The sequence below is a fragment of the Ylistrum balloti genome, unplaced genomic scaffold (assembly GCF_031769215.1).
Source record: "Ylistrum balloti isolate Yb309-2 unplaced genomic scaffold, AGI_CSIRO_Ybal_v1 Utg370280, whole genome shotgun sequence".
NCBI lineage: Eukaryota > Metazoa > Mollusca > Bivalvia > Pectinida > Pectinidae > Ylistrum > Ylistrum balloti.
The window spans coordinates 916,629-933,514 of record NW_026782215.1 but is presented as its reverse complement, the minus strand read 5'-3'; the positions used below and the strand labels follow the sequence as shown (position 1 = coordinate 933,514).

The 16,886-nt window shown below is 35.2% G+C and overlaps 1 protein-coding gene across 1 annotated transcript; it reads right to left on the bottom strand.

Moving 5' to 3' along the window:
* Nucleotides 1–11,845: 11,845 nt before the first annotated feature.
* On the bottom strand, nucleotides 11,846–15,424 carry LOC132552817 (conserved oligomeric Golgi complex subunit 8-like). The gene is made up of 2 exons (XM_060217011.1): nucleotides 15,371–15,424; nucleotides 11,846–12,397 (listed from the first exon to the last, which is right to left on the bottom strand). Exons 1-2 carry the CDS (start codon nucleotides 15,422–15,424, stop codon nucleotides 11,846–11,848), a joined length of 606 nt encoding a protein of 201 aa, XP_060072994.1.
* Nucleotides 15,425–16,886: the final 1,462 nt, after the last annotated feature.

Below are 16,886 nucleotides of genomic sequence, written 5' to 3'. Positions count from 1 at the left end.
CGACATGAAGAAACAACATTTTTTCTTGTTCAACATTTTCGGTGTAGAAGACATTTCATCAAAATCTTGGCACGTTGCTGCACTGCTCCTTGTTTACATATCAATTGAAGTAGAAACAAACAACCTGTAATTTCGTCATAATGACCATATCCAGATCAAGCTAACATAGTTCCAAATTGTACACAATAAATGAAACTTGAATAAAATGTTAACAACCAAGTACGCCCCTAATCTGACACAATTGACCCGTCCTCTATTTGTTCTGAGCTGTACCATGTACCTTATGGAGTTGTAAAGCTACTTAGCACACACGTTCAATACACCCGCCGATGCGGACTATTTAGCGTGACTGTAATTAGGAGTATTGACTCTGTCTTCCCGGCCCAGGACTGGCGAAATGGCTTATTGGCCTGTTGATTTATATTGTCTTATCGGGAAAGTACTTGTCCATATTTACACGTGCTAATAAACCACACAGCCTCGTTATCGATACATGAAAGAGGTAAATCGGCCCGTGTTAGCATAAATACGTATATTCCCTCATGGCGGTGTAATGGTGAGTGAAAGCTTTTCTAGAAATGTCTACGATGACATTTCAATTGAGCGGTGTTTCGTCTGAGAGTGTAGTTAAATATTTATCGCTGCTTTTACACTTCTTTCTACTTGGAAATATCTTCAGCCTAGGCGGGACGATATCACCAAGCTGCAACTCCATGTTGATGTATCTGGTGTAAATAGTTACGTTAAATATATCCCCTTTCAATATAGTCTTTGGTTAACATTTTAATGTTGTTCTAACAATGGTCACTGCCACAGGATATGTCTGCCTCTATGATAATTGCTCTTCAGAAAGAACGAAACAAATGATCTATTTTACCATAGATCATCTGCAAAGGTATTACGTCATTTTGTTAATAACGCCCTCTTGTGTTCAACTCTTAAATTTGACAGCTCCTCGCCTGAGATGCTCAAGGAGCAACGGTCATGCGGCAAATATATACATTTGTCTACTCGGAGAAACATGTTACTTGTATTTCAAATGCATTTTCAGAACAATCCCAATAGATCGATGTTACAGCACATAGCTTCGAATTTGGAGACAAGATGTAACTTTTCTATGCGTTTTATAAACTCTCTCCTCAGAATATCCTTATATCTTATATTTCGATTAGGTATAAATGGCTACTTCTACAAGATGGTCGTTCATGGTCCGATACTTCAAGAGATTCATCAACCTTCATCGGCTAACGTAATTGGCTCTATTCTCAATGCAGGCCTTTTATACATTATTGGTATACCTCTCACACAGAAGCAATTACAGAAACCAAGTACATGGTAATGATTATTTTATTGTGTAGTAATAATGTAGATGCAGCTTACATAGGTGCAGTGATGGTAACGGAGATTTAAGTATCACAGACTTTGATTATTGGATGAGGCAAGACAGTTCTACCTCATACCTACCGCACGAACACACCGATAGGATGATTGTTTTTTACTAAGGCCAGACAAACCTATTCCTATGTTTTTAGTAACGGATAAAAACAACGGAATAAAGTAACTGTAAAACGTAATATTCCTTTTTAATTATTCTGAATATGGATTATGCAAATTAAACCTAAAGTGTCTTTTTTTGTATCGAATTGTCGCACGGCCTGTCTTTGATAGAACAATTAATGATATTGGGGCTGACGAACGAAGCCCGTTGGCTGACGGTTATTTACCTCTGCAACTTGAAAAAAAGCCCACAATTTGACTTTTTAAACGTTAAATTAATCTAATAACAGATAAGAAAATGTCAATCACAAGAGTTAGATCTCCTCTGTGCTCGTATTTGTAAGACCACCGGAAACATATGTTCTGTAATGTGCGCCGTCAAAACACTGTACATTGGAATTGGAAAACATTCATGCATAGATGGTCGATATGTCTCGCTTCGCCTTTAATAAGCCGTATGCTTTGTTATCTGATATCAAAACGGTTTTAAATTAAAGCTGCGATTATTTATAATATTGCGATTTTCGTTTTCATTGATTTAAAACACCAGGAAAGAAATGATTTTTGTCAACACAATTGATCCATTTAGACATATAGATTGTGTTCTGTTATTTTTCCTTTGGAGGGTTACTCATAAAATTCACACCCGAGATGTTATCAAGGATCAGGAGACGATCCTCAATATACCGATCCTCTGCCAAAAGCATCAAGACTGGAATTAGGTAAGTTCCTGTTGTTGCATTTGAAACTACAGGAAAATCTTTGGGAGATTGTACAAAATACACAAGTGAATATCACCCTTTAATTACAACTTTAGATAAGTCAACAAACTACTATTGATAATGCTATTTCTGAGGAGGACTTTCGGTTATGTTCCCTGGCAGAGACATACCAGAGATTTAAATGGTAGTGAGTATACCCTATCTAACGCGCAACATTATAGAAGAATAACGACTGGTTACCAAAATTAAAAATATCAAATTTGGACCTGATTGGGGTGTCCTGCTGGGGGCATTCAGCAGTGTCTTTTAGTGTGGTAGCACTATAAACTCGGTTTTAGTTCTATACTATCGCAAGGAAGCTTACACGAACATGTCATTTAACTGATTATGGGACGTTAAACAATTTAAAAACTAAAATCACTCCACCGCAACAGCTATGTTGCCTAAGCATTTGTGTTTCACGAAACAAAATCACAAAAATCGGAAAATTTATCTTTATTTTGACCGATCAGGAGGTTGTACTCAATTTGCTTGGTAACCGATCCAAAAGCTTCGTTTAATTATCTGTCATATGCGTCGGAGACATCAGCTCTTGAAGAATATTTGACTGGAAAAAAATAGTTTTTCATAAAAATGAAAATGGTTACTGATCCCATATCATGGTGGTAGGAGACAAAAGAACTTTTTCTTACCTTTTCTTTGTAACGAAATGATTTTGCTTAAATGTAAAGCTTTGCAACACCTCGCTTTTAACCATATGTTTGAACAGTGGAAACTGGTAGGCTATAGTGGTGCTTTACATTAAAGCAACACCTCGCTTTTAACCATATTTTTGAACAGTGGAAACGGGTAGGATATAGTGGTGCTTTACATTAAAGCAACACCTCGCTTGTAACCTTATTTTTGAACAGTAGAGATGGGTAGGGTATCATGGTATCATATCCAGGTTACATGAATTCAAACGTCCGTCAGTGGCAATGGTTTCATATAATTTTAAGTAACTGACTAACAGAAAGTAATCGTAGTGATGACAACTTCAGAAGGTTGGTGTACAACAATTTTAATTTAAGCTGCCATAGGTGGTACATGTCAAATAATTAGGCAATAACGAGGAAATTGACCGTATATCTTATTACAGTTTAATGTCAAAATTGTTAGCTTGCAGTGTAAGTGTGTGTTTGTATCATCACGAACCTTTCGTGACAGACACATATAAATGAAAACTGGTGGCTGAAAACAACCAGCAAGAGTTATCTTTCGCCAGGAGGTCTACCATCCAGCTACACCAATTACTGATATCAATATACATCATAGATGTTAAATCAGACCACGTGGTCTTGGTAGAATTACTGACTATCACTTAATAACTTTAGATATTTACACTCATCCAGCACGTGCTGATAGAAAATACACGTGGTGCCCTTCAGCGTATTTTTTCTTTGTTATCTCGCGCGTTGATCAATAATTAACTTGTTTACTGATGCTACAAAGAAAATAAAAAGTATCAAATATTGATTGAAATACTAAAATTACGTGGAATTATCCGCGGCTGCTCGTGATATATATGTTACGTGATATTCAGCCGTTCAGTGTTTTTCCTATGATCTATGACAATAAGAATATTTGATACATCATAGAGTACTTTAAGCTATATTAACTCCGGTAGAGAAGTATTTGCATTAATCTCAACAATTGAACAATTCTGATACCATTCACCAATATACAACACATCGTTTGTAATGTGTTATTGGAATAACAATGTATATATCTATTAATTTGGAGCATGTCATTACAATATTTTGTTCAAAAATGATGAGTTGAAATTCCATTTTGACCATGTCAGTCATTAGTATCAACACTTTTTTGTCCACAGGCTATGTTTGTGAAAGCTATTGTTTTTAATAATGTTGCGTGATGACGACTGACAAATAACGATAGAAAACAACCGCTCTTTGTACTATTAAACATATGTTCAACCTCGTGATATTGTTTGTTGAAGAATGATCTGTTGACTTTAAAGAAATCCAAACAACTTTTGGTTAATCTTCAATACTCTCTTATAGGAACAATTCTTCTGTACAAACATTTTACTTTTCCACCCTACACACTTCCAATCAAAAGGAAACGACTTCGGTCTCTTGTTTCAGAGATATCATTTCAAAGAAAGGTGAACTATACTGAGGCATGTTTTGTGAAAAATACGTTCAAATAGAAAGACGAAATATACGGAGGATGAAATAATAAAAATAGTCGAATTCTGGCTGAGAATAGTTTCGTCCAATTTGGTGGTAAGATCCTCCAACAAACTTTAGGTATAGTTCTGGGGACAAACCGTGTGCCTACCTATGCTGTCATTTTTTTTCAGATGAGGCTGAGTTTATCAAAGCAAGTCATTACAACATTGTAAAGTTCTTAACTTTCACTTTTAGATATACTGATGAGTCTTGACTATTTAAATAACAAGCGATTTATCAACCATGTCCATTCTATATATTGCAGTTTATTCAGTGTTAATAAACTTATTCTCAATATCTCGACATATGCGTGATGTCGGAAACTGACCACCGAACTCTCAACAATTTGTTGTAAATACATTTATGTATTTTACAACAGTTGCGAAACAAATTATAGCAACTTATAGTAATCACTCTTGTTGGCCCGGATATAAGCGCGCGATGAGAAAACCAACGTGGTCGGACAGATGACTTGATACCTTTTCACTTCCGTCATATTGATCTCATTAAGAAACGGTTTGGTGTGTTTGATGCCAGTGGTTTCGTTGTTGGTTACTTGGATTGACCAAGCTTGTGTCGTCGATGAAGCATAAGACCCTCCCAGAACACCTAGTCTTGTACTTGTACTTTTGTTAGATGTCTCCATGTAAATCTTTATACTGTTCATCTTTCCTTAGTCTTATTGAATTTGTGTTGAAATTTCGGTTTAGTTGACAAGAAGATAATTTCTATGTTTTTTAACTGTGTAATCACACATACAACGTAAAAAAATTGGAATATATCTGACCTATTCAGATAGCGCTAAAAATCAATAAAGATATTTCATCTTACTTCCACTGCAGTTGTTCTGAGAGTTCTATCTAGTACGGATTACGTTGGAAGTTGCGTGTTATCATAGATTTAAGATTTCAAGCTCTGTTTTATTCCCTTTATCTATTTATTCGGTAACCTTTGAAGTAGAATTCGGATTTCTAGTGTAAGAATTGTAAGCCAAAGCTAAAAATTTTTAGAAATGAAATATTCTCTAATGATCTTTCTATTGATTAATATTTCCGCACGTTCACTTCATTAATATGTACGTTTACTTACATGTCTATGTACAATGCATCATATATACAATACAGTGAAACCTCACCTAACGACCACCTCAAAATTACGACCACCCCGCTATTACAGGCACTTTTTTTCAGTCCCGTTTTTTTCACTATATATTTTTGTATTGGTCGCTTCAGTATTACGACCACCCCGCTATTCCGTATTACGACCACTTCTTACAGTCCTAACGAATACTAATTAACGATAATTGACCTCACAATGACGACCAAGTTCCGACAAGTGATTAAAATTTACCTGGTGGGCAGTGAACCGCGAGCATGGGTGTCGTTCTCGACTATCGTTTTCGTCACGGGTTACAGATCCTGTCACCAGGTGACATCAATATCGGATTAACTTGGGTGAAACCACGTTTAATAGCGATCTATTGTTTGTTAATTATATATTAAGAGATCGGTAGGTATGCTTTTAAACACCTTAGAAGCCCTGCATTGCCAAAAGTGAAGTATGTAGTCTTTTCGGCCGATATTCCTTTGCTCGCACGCGCACATGTTGTCGAGGGTTTTTAACTGTTTTGTAGCGATATTACGCTCTCGACATCGTTTGAACAATAAAAAAACATGTATATGTTCCAATTTTTTACGACATATTTTAACTATATATATACTGACATTCCTTTCTTCAGTCGTCGCCTAGGTTTCAAACTTCCTATCATCACCGAGAAGGCCGACACAGCAGTATGATGAACTTTGATTCCATATACCGCGCCTCGGAGTCTCCAAATTCTGTTTATTAAAACATCTATTCACTTTCGTGTCTTTATCACAAGCCCTACCTGGATTAGGGTTATCTTTCTAAGACTTTAAACATGTTTTACCACTTGTGAGGCCTGAACAGATTTATCTGCCTTTGTGGATCATTAACTTCTGAACATTTCCTCTGATTGATTTCCGACTGACTGATTTGAAGATATTTCGGTTCCAAAGTTGGCCTTAATTTTAAATCTGTAATTCAGTACGAAAACAGCTTACTTGTGACTGATGTTTAAAACATGCTTTTGTCAAATAATTCATTACTCGTAATTTTCTGATATTTGAATGAATAGTGATATCTTGGCAGTAATAAACTTGTTTTTTATTTCTCCTTCGGTTTTTGTAAATTTTCAGCATTTTTTACCGCATTTCTGGTGTAGAAAGAATACTGTTTTTGATGACTTACTTCATATTTTTCAGATTTATTATGTATCTGATGGCAAATGACAGAATTTCTGTCAAAACGGTATATTTATATTCGGACTGTTATTTCTCTTAAGGAATCTTCCATCTGAAAATGACAATTATTAAACTACGAAAACACAATGAATACAGCCATTCACATGAAACGATCAGCTGATTTCATACTCAAAGTAATCAGTTAAATCTTTAAAAAATACTTTTTATAGTACGAGTAAACTCCCCTTGTCCAAATTCATCAAAATGATTAATACCACAAAATGTCATGACAACCATCGATAAGGAACTAGGAAATTGCCATTCAATTAAATATCTCGCGTTGCAAAATGACATCTCGATAGAATCACATTTGTAATTTCATTTTTGTTGCACAGAAAGAACACTTTAAAACAAATGGCGCGGAAAGGTTCGTGCAAACGGACAGTAGACAAGTTTCCCATCAAAAGTCGATACAATATAAACTGAAAATGTAGCTAAGTTGTTGTTTATTTGGTGATCGATTCCTGTCCAATGGAGAATTCAGTCGGATTCTTACTAAAGGCAAGAGTGGTAATAACGGACGAAAAATCAGTGTGGATCTGGCGTATAGGGGTATCGTAAACATGCGGCGTTTCTGAACTTTGATCGGTCATATTATGGAGGTAGGGTGTTCGATTTTCAGACTACATTGTATTTGTTTTAAACAGAAGATAAGATTTTTGTACATAAACCTCGCATTTTCGTCGAACGATACCAGAGTCACGATTCATACTTATTTTGTATTTTCACTCTATTGTCATATATCTGTAGTAGCTAACATTGTTGTGAATAGATTGTGCCCGGTACCTGTAAACCCTGAGAACATCACTCTAACATAGGGCATGACGTCATTACTCACTTCTATGATGACTAATTTAAATTAGTTTGTCATGTAGGGGGGCGTTGTGTTGCTATGATAACCTGTGATAAAATAAGACAGTTCAGAAATCTTTTCGTTACTTTTCTTTCATATTTCTGACCCAACTCAAACCTACAACAAATTTATAAGCAAACATTCTGTTCTAAGAGGCATATCAATTTCAAGGGATTTCATTCATGGGGCTTGAACCCGGAAGTATTTAATACGTTCGTAATACATAAAAATACCCGGCCACATGCGAGGGGAGGCAACCCCTATACTTTTTCTTTTCTTTATTTTTCGCCACTACGCCGTTGATACAGGGTCTATTGATCGGTCGTCAGTAACTTAGTTCCAAATAAACCTCGACTTATTGGTAGGTCACATAGATTGACAATCAATATAATATTAAGTAGTAATTGTTTTGTACCAATAATTATTATGCATTGTACTGTAAACATGATGGGTTTATGGTTCACGTCGTTACTAGCAATGTTTTACAATAAGCAGTTTGGCTTGCTTTAAGATCAGTACATATTCTGTGATGCTGCCCTTCATAGCGACCAAATTTATTTTAATCTTTTTCACATAATGAAATATTTCATAGATAGATACTTCAGAGAAAAAACAAAAACAAAAACAAAAACAAAACAAAACGGTATTTTAATTATGAGCATCTTATGGTCATAAACGTTAAAAGATAGGTTATAAAGAAAATGTAAAAGACTCTAAAACGAAAAAAAAACAAAAAACAAAACGGTATTTTATCATCTTATGGTCATAAATGAGCGGTCGTATCTCTCCCCTTTATAAAAACTTCTAAAATCTATTTTTTAAACACAGTTTTGGTAATCAATTTCCTTCCACGCTACATCTTAACTGAACTAACTGACTCGGTATGATGATATAACCCATACTAAACAGTCGTATACATATCAGTGGATTCAAACTGTACATAACTGTTATTCAACGGAGAGAAATCAAATTTACAGTTGAATAACAATGAAAATTCTTCAATCCAGATCTACATTATGTTCTGGCCTGCACCTCGAACATATCATTCAACTGTTTACATTTAGGTATTAATAACTAAAATGAAATAATAGTAAAGACAATATTTATAACTATAAGGTGCGTAAAACACGATCTTCTTCTGCAACAAAACGCCTTGTTCTATCGGCGTAATCTCTGATTTTTTAATCAGCAAATTCGCTACTGGCTGAACTTTAATTCATCCAATGTCAAACGGTTAACTGTAATTACACACTTTTTTTAGCAAATTACATATGCTCCTACGAATAAATAAACAAAACTGACGTGTTATGAATAAAACAGTCAATGTTCTTCCAGACCAATGCTGCGCTTACAGCAAGTGTTTTACATTTAATTACAAAACATCAGTTCATTATTAGAAAGAGTATTGTTCTATAATGAGGTATTGGGGAAGCAAACGTTGTGCGGATATTTAAACTAGAGTGTGCTCCCTTTGGACGGACATCGTCGGTCTGTTTGAAAGGTTTAAAACATATGTTTATTACATGAGACGAGGGACATGTTTTTAGGTCGGACAGACAGAACTTTATGCATCTCAACCAATCAGCAATATCTGACTTTACATATAAAGGCTTCATTCTCTCATACTTAGTACAAACTGTGAAAAATAGTACAAAAATGTCGTTAATGTCGACAACTGCCGATAGTGACAATGAATTCTTGGTAAATAAAGAATTGCATGCTGCATCTGGCAAATGTTTAGCATTTTCTATGTCAGAGGATAGGTACAATTCCTGATTCTGCTTTCAAAAACGGGCTGACTACATCTTACGATTAACTCTATGTGACAAAATCTCTCTCCTGATCTATGTTTTATTTTATCATTATGATGATTGTTGAAGGGATATGAGAATCAAAATCTTTGAAAAAAATGGTCAATATCTTAGTCGACAAGGTGATATAACTCCATATCGAATTAACATTCTTCACGAGGATATAACTAACCATTTGAATCTGTTCAATGTCTGATAAGGTTAATGCATAAACAGAAACTGCTATATTCTATTTAATGATGAGGTAAGTTATCCTCCAAATTCATATTCTAACATTCGTTCCGACCGACTTTGATATTTCGAGACATCAGTGGTGGATCCTATAGGGACGAAACAGCCGTAATATTGGCTTTTATTGTTCCCCATAAATTGTACTTATTTTTGTATTGAAAAGTGCTATGTCCATTTTGTATCGTCCTTGATGGAGTAGTATGTCGGTCAGCTATGCACAAAGGACAAAACCAAGTTATGGTTTACGTATCATTGAAGTGAAAGTTGAAGCTTTTTGTGCTTTCCGCTAACGAAGTGTCAGCTCATAATTAATAAGGTAGAACACAGTCTCATATTGTGCAATATACTGTGCTATTTCATAGAATTTTTTTTTGTTATAATTTTTCAAAACTTTCCATTCTCTAATCTTTGAATAACTTGTCAACTCTGATTTAATTGGGACAAAAAGGGAATCTACTAGCAAAAACTGATTAAATTCATCAATGCACTATGATTCTTGTCTTGGATTTCATGACTAGGCTATCAATTGCCCTGTACTGTAGCAAGTATTGATGTCAAGATGAAGAAGACTAATGTTTTGGTTATTAAAAAGTATTTGAGGTGAAATAACATTTTTAGACTCTATTTCCACACAGAACGAAAACTGTAGGCTTTCTGTTGTTCAGAAGAGTATAAAGTAATTTTACGGTTTCTGATTTATTGTAATTTGATTTACGTTAGTTTATTTGTATCTTCACTGATTATAGATGAGGCAAATTAATATCTCCACGTTACTATTTATTTCCACGTTGATTCTTCACAGCTGAACATTGTACATAACACACACAAGTGAATAACACGTTTTCTTACAAGCTAGACACAACAGAGTCAAACAATAGATTAAACTGCATTTTACAGCATTTTCGTCCTTTCATGACTCCAAGGGCTTAAATTTCGAAGCCGAAGAGAACAAATTCAAATCCACAGTGATTTTAAGAAAAATCCGAATTATATGAAAACGTGACATTACTTATTGTTGTTGACCGAGGTTTAAATGGCAGATGTTGTCGATGAACCAGAAGACACTTATTCTTCCGGAAAACCTTGTCTTATTCTCCTCGTGTTTTGTTAGGTGTCTTCGTGTTTATCTTTTGTTCTTCTTTATATCCGGTCATAGTTTTATTGAATTTACGTTTCGATTATGATTATGCAGAGATTATGGTATTTTCATATTTTTAAAAAAAAAATATAACCAATTTACTGTGGCTTGTCAAATTTTGTATGGAAAACTAAAATATAACAGATCGACTCGCACCGAGTGGTAAGTTAGTATTGAATTAGAATCTGTTATATGTTTGAATCTCAGTTTAATCTACCAAGTTGAAAGCTTGATTTTAAATCACTCAAGATGTAACACAATTGATCTGCCAATGAAAATAAAATGTGACATTTTAACCTCAATACTCCGTTCTCTAATTCCTCACTGACATATCTATCCCGGACGATTATTTTCCGCAACCCAATGACAATGACGTCAGACAACGAAAGATCCCCTTTGGAAAGCATTGACGTGATGTTTGGATCATGAGTAAGGAAACCCATTTTTCTGAAAAAAAAGTACTTAGTTATCGGTTTTCTCTTGGTGTAATTACATGAATTAAAAGAAGGAAAACCCTTCCGTGAATTAAAAATGTATGGTGGTATATTGTAATTATGTTGCCGCTAATATCCTTTCTACTTCTCTCCGTTACGCGTCGATATGAAACTCAATTTGCAGCAGTAGTATAATCATACATCCCCTAAATGATATCCTCTCTTATAACTTTGAACGAGAGTAAATTGATCAAAATGCTTTGACGATGGAACTGTTAAAGATAGAACAAAGATAAGATACGTAAAGACATACATCTGTCAGACACGCCCAATCAATATCCACCGCAATAATAGAGGTATTTACGAGAAAATGATAATAATAAATAACAAAACAAAAAAAGGATCGTTCATCGAATCGAGATTCTCCGACAATTGGTTTGACTCCCAAAGAACAGGCTGGTCTAAAACAGTCAGCTTTACAAGAAACTATACGATATTCGTGATGACTTTGATTTCCCAACTAGTCGATTCGATATTTCTGTCGTTGCTATTTCTGTTGTTGCTATTTCTTTTGTTGCTGTTTATGTCGTTGCTGTTTCTGTCATTGCTGTTTCTGTCGTTGCTGTTGCTGATGTTGTTGTTCTGTCGTTGCTGTTTCTGTCGTTGCTGTTTCTGTTGTGGCTATTTCTGTCGTTGCTGTTTCTGTCATTGCTGTTTCTGTCGTTGCTGATGTTGCTACTTCTGTCGTTGCTATTTCTGTCATTGCTGTTTCTGTCGTTGCTGTTGCTGATGTTGCTACTTCTGTCGTTGCTATTTCTGTCATTGCTGTTTCTGTTGTGGCTATTTCTGTCGTTACTGTTGCTGATGTTGCTACTTCTGTCGTTGCTATTTCTGTCGTTGCTGTTTCTGTCATTGCTGTTTCTGTCGTTGCTGTTGCTGATGTTGTTGTTCTGTCGTTGCTGTTGCTGATGTTACTGTTTCTTTCGTTGCTGTTTCTGTCATTGCTGTTCCTGTTGAGGCTATATCTGTCGTTACTGTTGCTGATGTTGCTGTTTCTATCGTTGCTGTTTCTGTTGTTCCTGTTTCTGTCGTTGCTGTTTCTGATGTGGCTATTTCTGCTTATCCCGCATTGGGTTGGTGTTGTATTTGAAATCTGCAATAATTAAACACATTTTGAACTAGCAAGAAAGAAAAGTGATTCAGGGTATCATAAATGACATTCCACTTGTGACGTCAGTATCGTGGGGATAGAAACGGCGACTGTCTGTTCTCTTTTACGGTTTACATTCTCGACGATGAATAATTTATCTTAGTGTTAATTGAGATATAATCAACTTAGGATGGCAGCATATTGAGGGAATTTAATTTGTACAAAAGACACGTAAATAGCACGTCTCAATAAATTTGGACAATGAATTAATCGCTCTAGGATTTGTCAGTGATTCTGTAAACTAAATAATGCCGCGACCGAAGAGAATAAAAACTACACACAATTATAACAAATGCGAATTTTTGGACGGAAGCTTTTTAGGCAGAATACCATCCTTATTGAAAAGGAGTATATAATTATTTTCACACATTGAAAATTGTTTGATTCTTCTTGCAGAAAAAAAAAAAATATTTTCACGGTTATGTAAGGAGTACTTAATCTGGGAGATAATGAACAAATACTGTCCACTCATTCACAAATATTTCACCATTAGAGAAACCAGTTATATTTAATTTAATTGAAACTCTCAAAAACAAACACATGATAAAATTGTTACGTAGAAATTGATGTGAGAAACAGTACGTCACGCTTCATATGGACATATTTTAAATGTATTATCATTTATACACATCTTGAGCGCGTATTGCCTACACTAAAAATTGTAAATGTCCTGTTCATTTTTTTTCCATGAAAAAATTCTGCTTACACAACCCACATCTAGTCTGGAAATTCCACATTATATTTTCACGACGGGATATTCATATGGTCCGTGCATTTAACATTAACACAGTAAACATCATTTCATCTTCACCTTCCACCCCCTTTTTGGTGTGGAATGTGCTGCCTAAGTGCACGTCGGAGATCCCATTATTGGTTTACATAACAATTACACTCCATTGACACCCGCAGGTGATTATGGCACAGACTTAAACATGCTCGGTAAACCCATTGCCTCTATATAAGACTGATATAACACACAGGGAGGACATATTCTGTAATTTTAATGCAACCCATTATTGAAACGTTTAGTCACAGCGGGGATCCATTATGTTACAACATAGTCTAAACGATTCCAATTTTACACCGACCGATCTTGTACTTTATGAGTAAGTAAAAGGGAATGCACTTCTTACTATCTGCTGTGATTACATTCATTACATGTTTTTCACGTGGAGAATTTAGGACCATGATTGTAAGAATACATTGACTAAAACCAAGTATAACTCAGCCCCGTACTTTACAAATTTCTGACGACGTCATTTTCAAATATGCCACAACATACATACTCCTGTAAGTTTTTTTAGTACAATTACAAGAAAACCATCTACAGCGTCCTGAACTATTTGGCGGGAAAAACGTAAAATATAAAGATGTTGAAATTGCCCGATTATGTCAATATTATCGTTTCATTTTGTAGTCCCCACCCCCTCAATATTATTTTTTTCTTTAAGTCAACTCCCATATTCAACATGCATTTTATTTATAAATGAAGGACACTGCAGTAGTTTCGGAGATTAAGGACATTTACTGGTTCTAACGTCGGCCATACTGATTGAGGAGGAGCAGACTTGGTGGACACTATCAGGACATGACCTTACCTGTTGTCTTAATGGACAGTAATATACGTTTTGGTTGATTTATCGTGACTCTGACTAGTAAGATGTTCTATATTGAGTTGTTTGTTTGTTTGTAATACGGGGGATATTTCAGAGTTGATTGAATCAATAATGTTACTAACGGATCCGGTTGTCGCAATATATGAAACACCAAAAGCAGGTCAACGCTTGGCGTTAATCTTAACACAACCCCCCCCCCCCCCCCCCCCCAAAAAAAAAAAAAAAAAACAAAACAAAACAAAACAAAACAAAACAAAACAAACAAACAACAAAATAAAACAAAAACGCATCAGTTTTGATATCTTAATTTCTACAGTGTGTTTTTTTCATTATTTCTTGAAGTGGAAAATCCATTTCGCAGAAAAAGCATTTTCAAGAAAAATGGAAACAACTTATAGTTATTGACATATACATCAACTTTTTCTGATTAATCTATGAAAATTAATGAAAACGTTTTAGGCGAGATTTCTTTTCCATTCTTTTAAATGTTTCCTTATGTAAAACATTAGTTCTCCAACATATCTGCTAAACATGTGTTTAAGTAGTGGTCGCCTTTGTGCACCTTCTTCGTAGAAACAAACATTAAAAAAATCTGTTGATCAAGTGACTTCCACAATCACAGAGGAGAAATGACTCAAACACTGAAAGCTGTCCATGGGTCTCTATAGAAAGGTTTGAACTGTGTCTTCCGCCACAGATCACCAAAGTTCGACACAAACAGACGAAGCGAGTGCCAGTCTCCACCGGGATAAACATATGAGCAATTACCGTAACACCGTACCAGCAGGCCTGAAATTGCTTCTAACGAAGGATATCAAAAGTGGGCATTAGGAAGGGGGATATCGAGAGACGACCATTTAAAAGCAATTATGACACAAGGATAGCCCCATTTACCGGATATTTGCTAATAAAGACCACAGTTTTTATATACAAAATGCCACAAACGTATTAGCAGGTAATGCGTGCAAAATGAATCATTTTCTTACACCATTAGCCAATGAATGGCCATGTGGATACCGAACTACCAGCCCATCATTTTCAGAGGCTACGGGAGGTTGTTATAGATTGTACATAGCCAGCTATTAACGCCTAAACTGCTGGTATTAGTAGATACAGAGGTAAGGTGGCTCTGCGGGACAACAGTATTTTTTTTACTTTACTCCATTCATCAGAAACTAACATACAAATTCCTTTTTAAATGGATTCTATTGCTGTGATTATGTAGTCGTCATTTTCTAATTTTCAACGATTACCAGAAATTGTCGGGGGGTCCTGTTCCACGTGCGCCTGCTCTACTGACATATGGTGGCATCCAAGCACGATACGACATCTTGAAATTTTCCAGAAACTCCATAATGGTCAGTGCTTCTCCCGTGCACTTCACAGATAATTTGCATTCAAGACTATGAGTGTGGCCAATAGGTCTGTTTAAAATCATAATATGCAGCATACAAAATGCAAATTTAGTTCCTGTGAGTCTGAGTTATTTCTTTAAGGGTTTCCCACATTAAACAATGTAATGTGGTAAAGCATGGGACGTTGAAATACTCAAACTAGTACTGCATGGCCAAAGGAAGACAAAATGGAATTTATTATCTACTACAGTGGCTCAATTTATTATCTACTACAGTGGCTCAATTTATTATCTACTACAGTGGCTCAATTTATTATCTATTTCAGTTTTTCAGTGTATTATCTACTACAGTGACTCAATCTATTATCTATTTCAGTGGCTCAATTTATTATCTACTACCGTGACTCAATTTATTATCTATTTCAGTTTTTCAGTGTATTATCTACTACAGTGACTCAATCTATTATCTATTTCAGTGGCTGAATCTATTATTTATTACAATGACTGAATTTTTACCTATAATGTTTGCTTAATTTATTATCTATTAAAATGGCATTATGTATTGCCTATTACAATGGCTTAATTCAAAATCTATCAGTGTGAATTTTGGACAAATTGACTATTAAAATATCACAGATTATCTTCCTATTATTTTGACAAATACACATGTTATATCCGATATTTTCGAAAATCTGCGGTGTTTTCTGAATATATCTGTATTGTCGGCAGTATAGTATTTATTGTGTGTGTGGGTGAATGTAACGTAGATCACTTATTTTTGACTTTGTGCTTATAAATCTAGGTTCATCGATACACTTTTTCGTAGTATATAAGGTGAAGCAATATTCTCTATTACTCCGGAAGAAATACAAGGGAGTAAGACCAGATGTTCTGGAAGATTAAGCGTCTTCTGTTTTATCGACAAAACTCGCCATGTAAACATTGATCAATCCAAGGAAGTAATGTCGCGTTCCCAAATGAGAACAAAGTATACAACAACAGAACTAACAGGCAAACACACATCTAACACGTCTTTCTTTATATCACACAAAGAATTAGAATATTTCCCAACGATGTCACTCTGACGATTTGCACGTTTATATTATGTAAGCCATATACTGTTTTAGTTGGCGAATCCAGTTATATGAGGGAGAAAGTTTCCTCAATTTTATTCATGGGAAGCGATATTCATTAACGTTTCAATGCAGCCAATCAAGCAATTCCGAAGACAATATAGACGTCTTGACTGGCTATCAAAACTCCTTAACATGTACTCTATAATTTCTTGTGTATTGCGTTAAACTTCTCTATATTTCCATGATTATGACAATAATAGATTGTCTTTTCCTGAAATTACAATTAAGTAAAAGTCTCCCACGAGTATTCTACCGGAAGTAATCCACGGAAAATATTAAAATAAGATTTAGGAAGGACTTGTTTACGTTCTTGGCAGGCTTTCGTG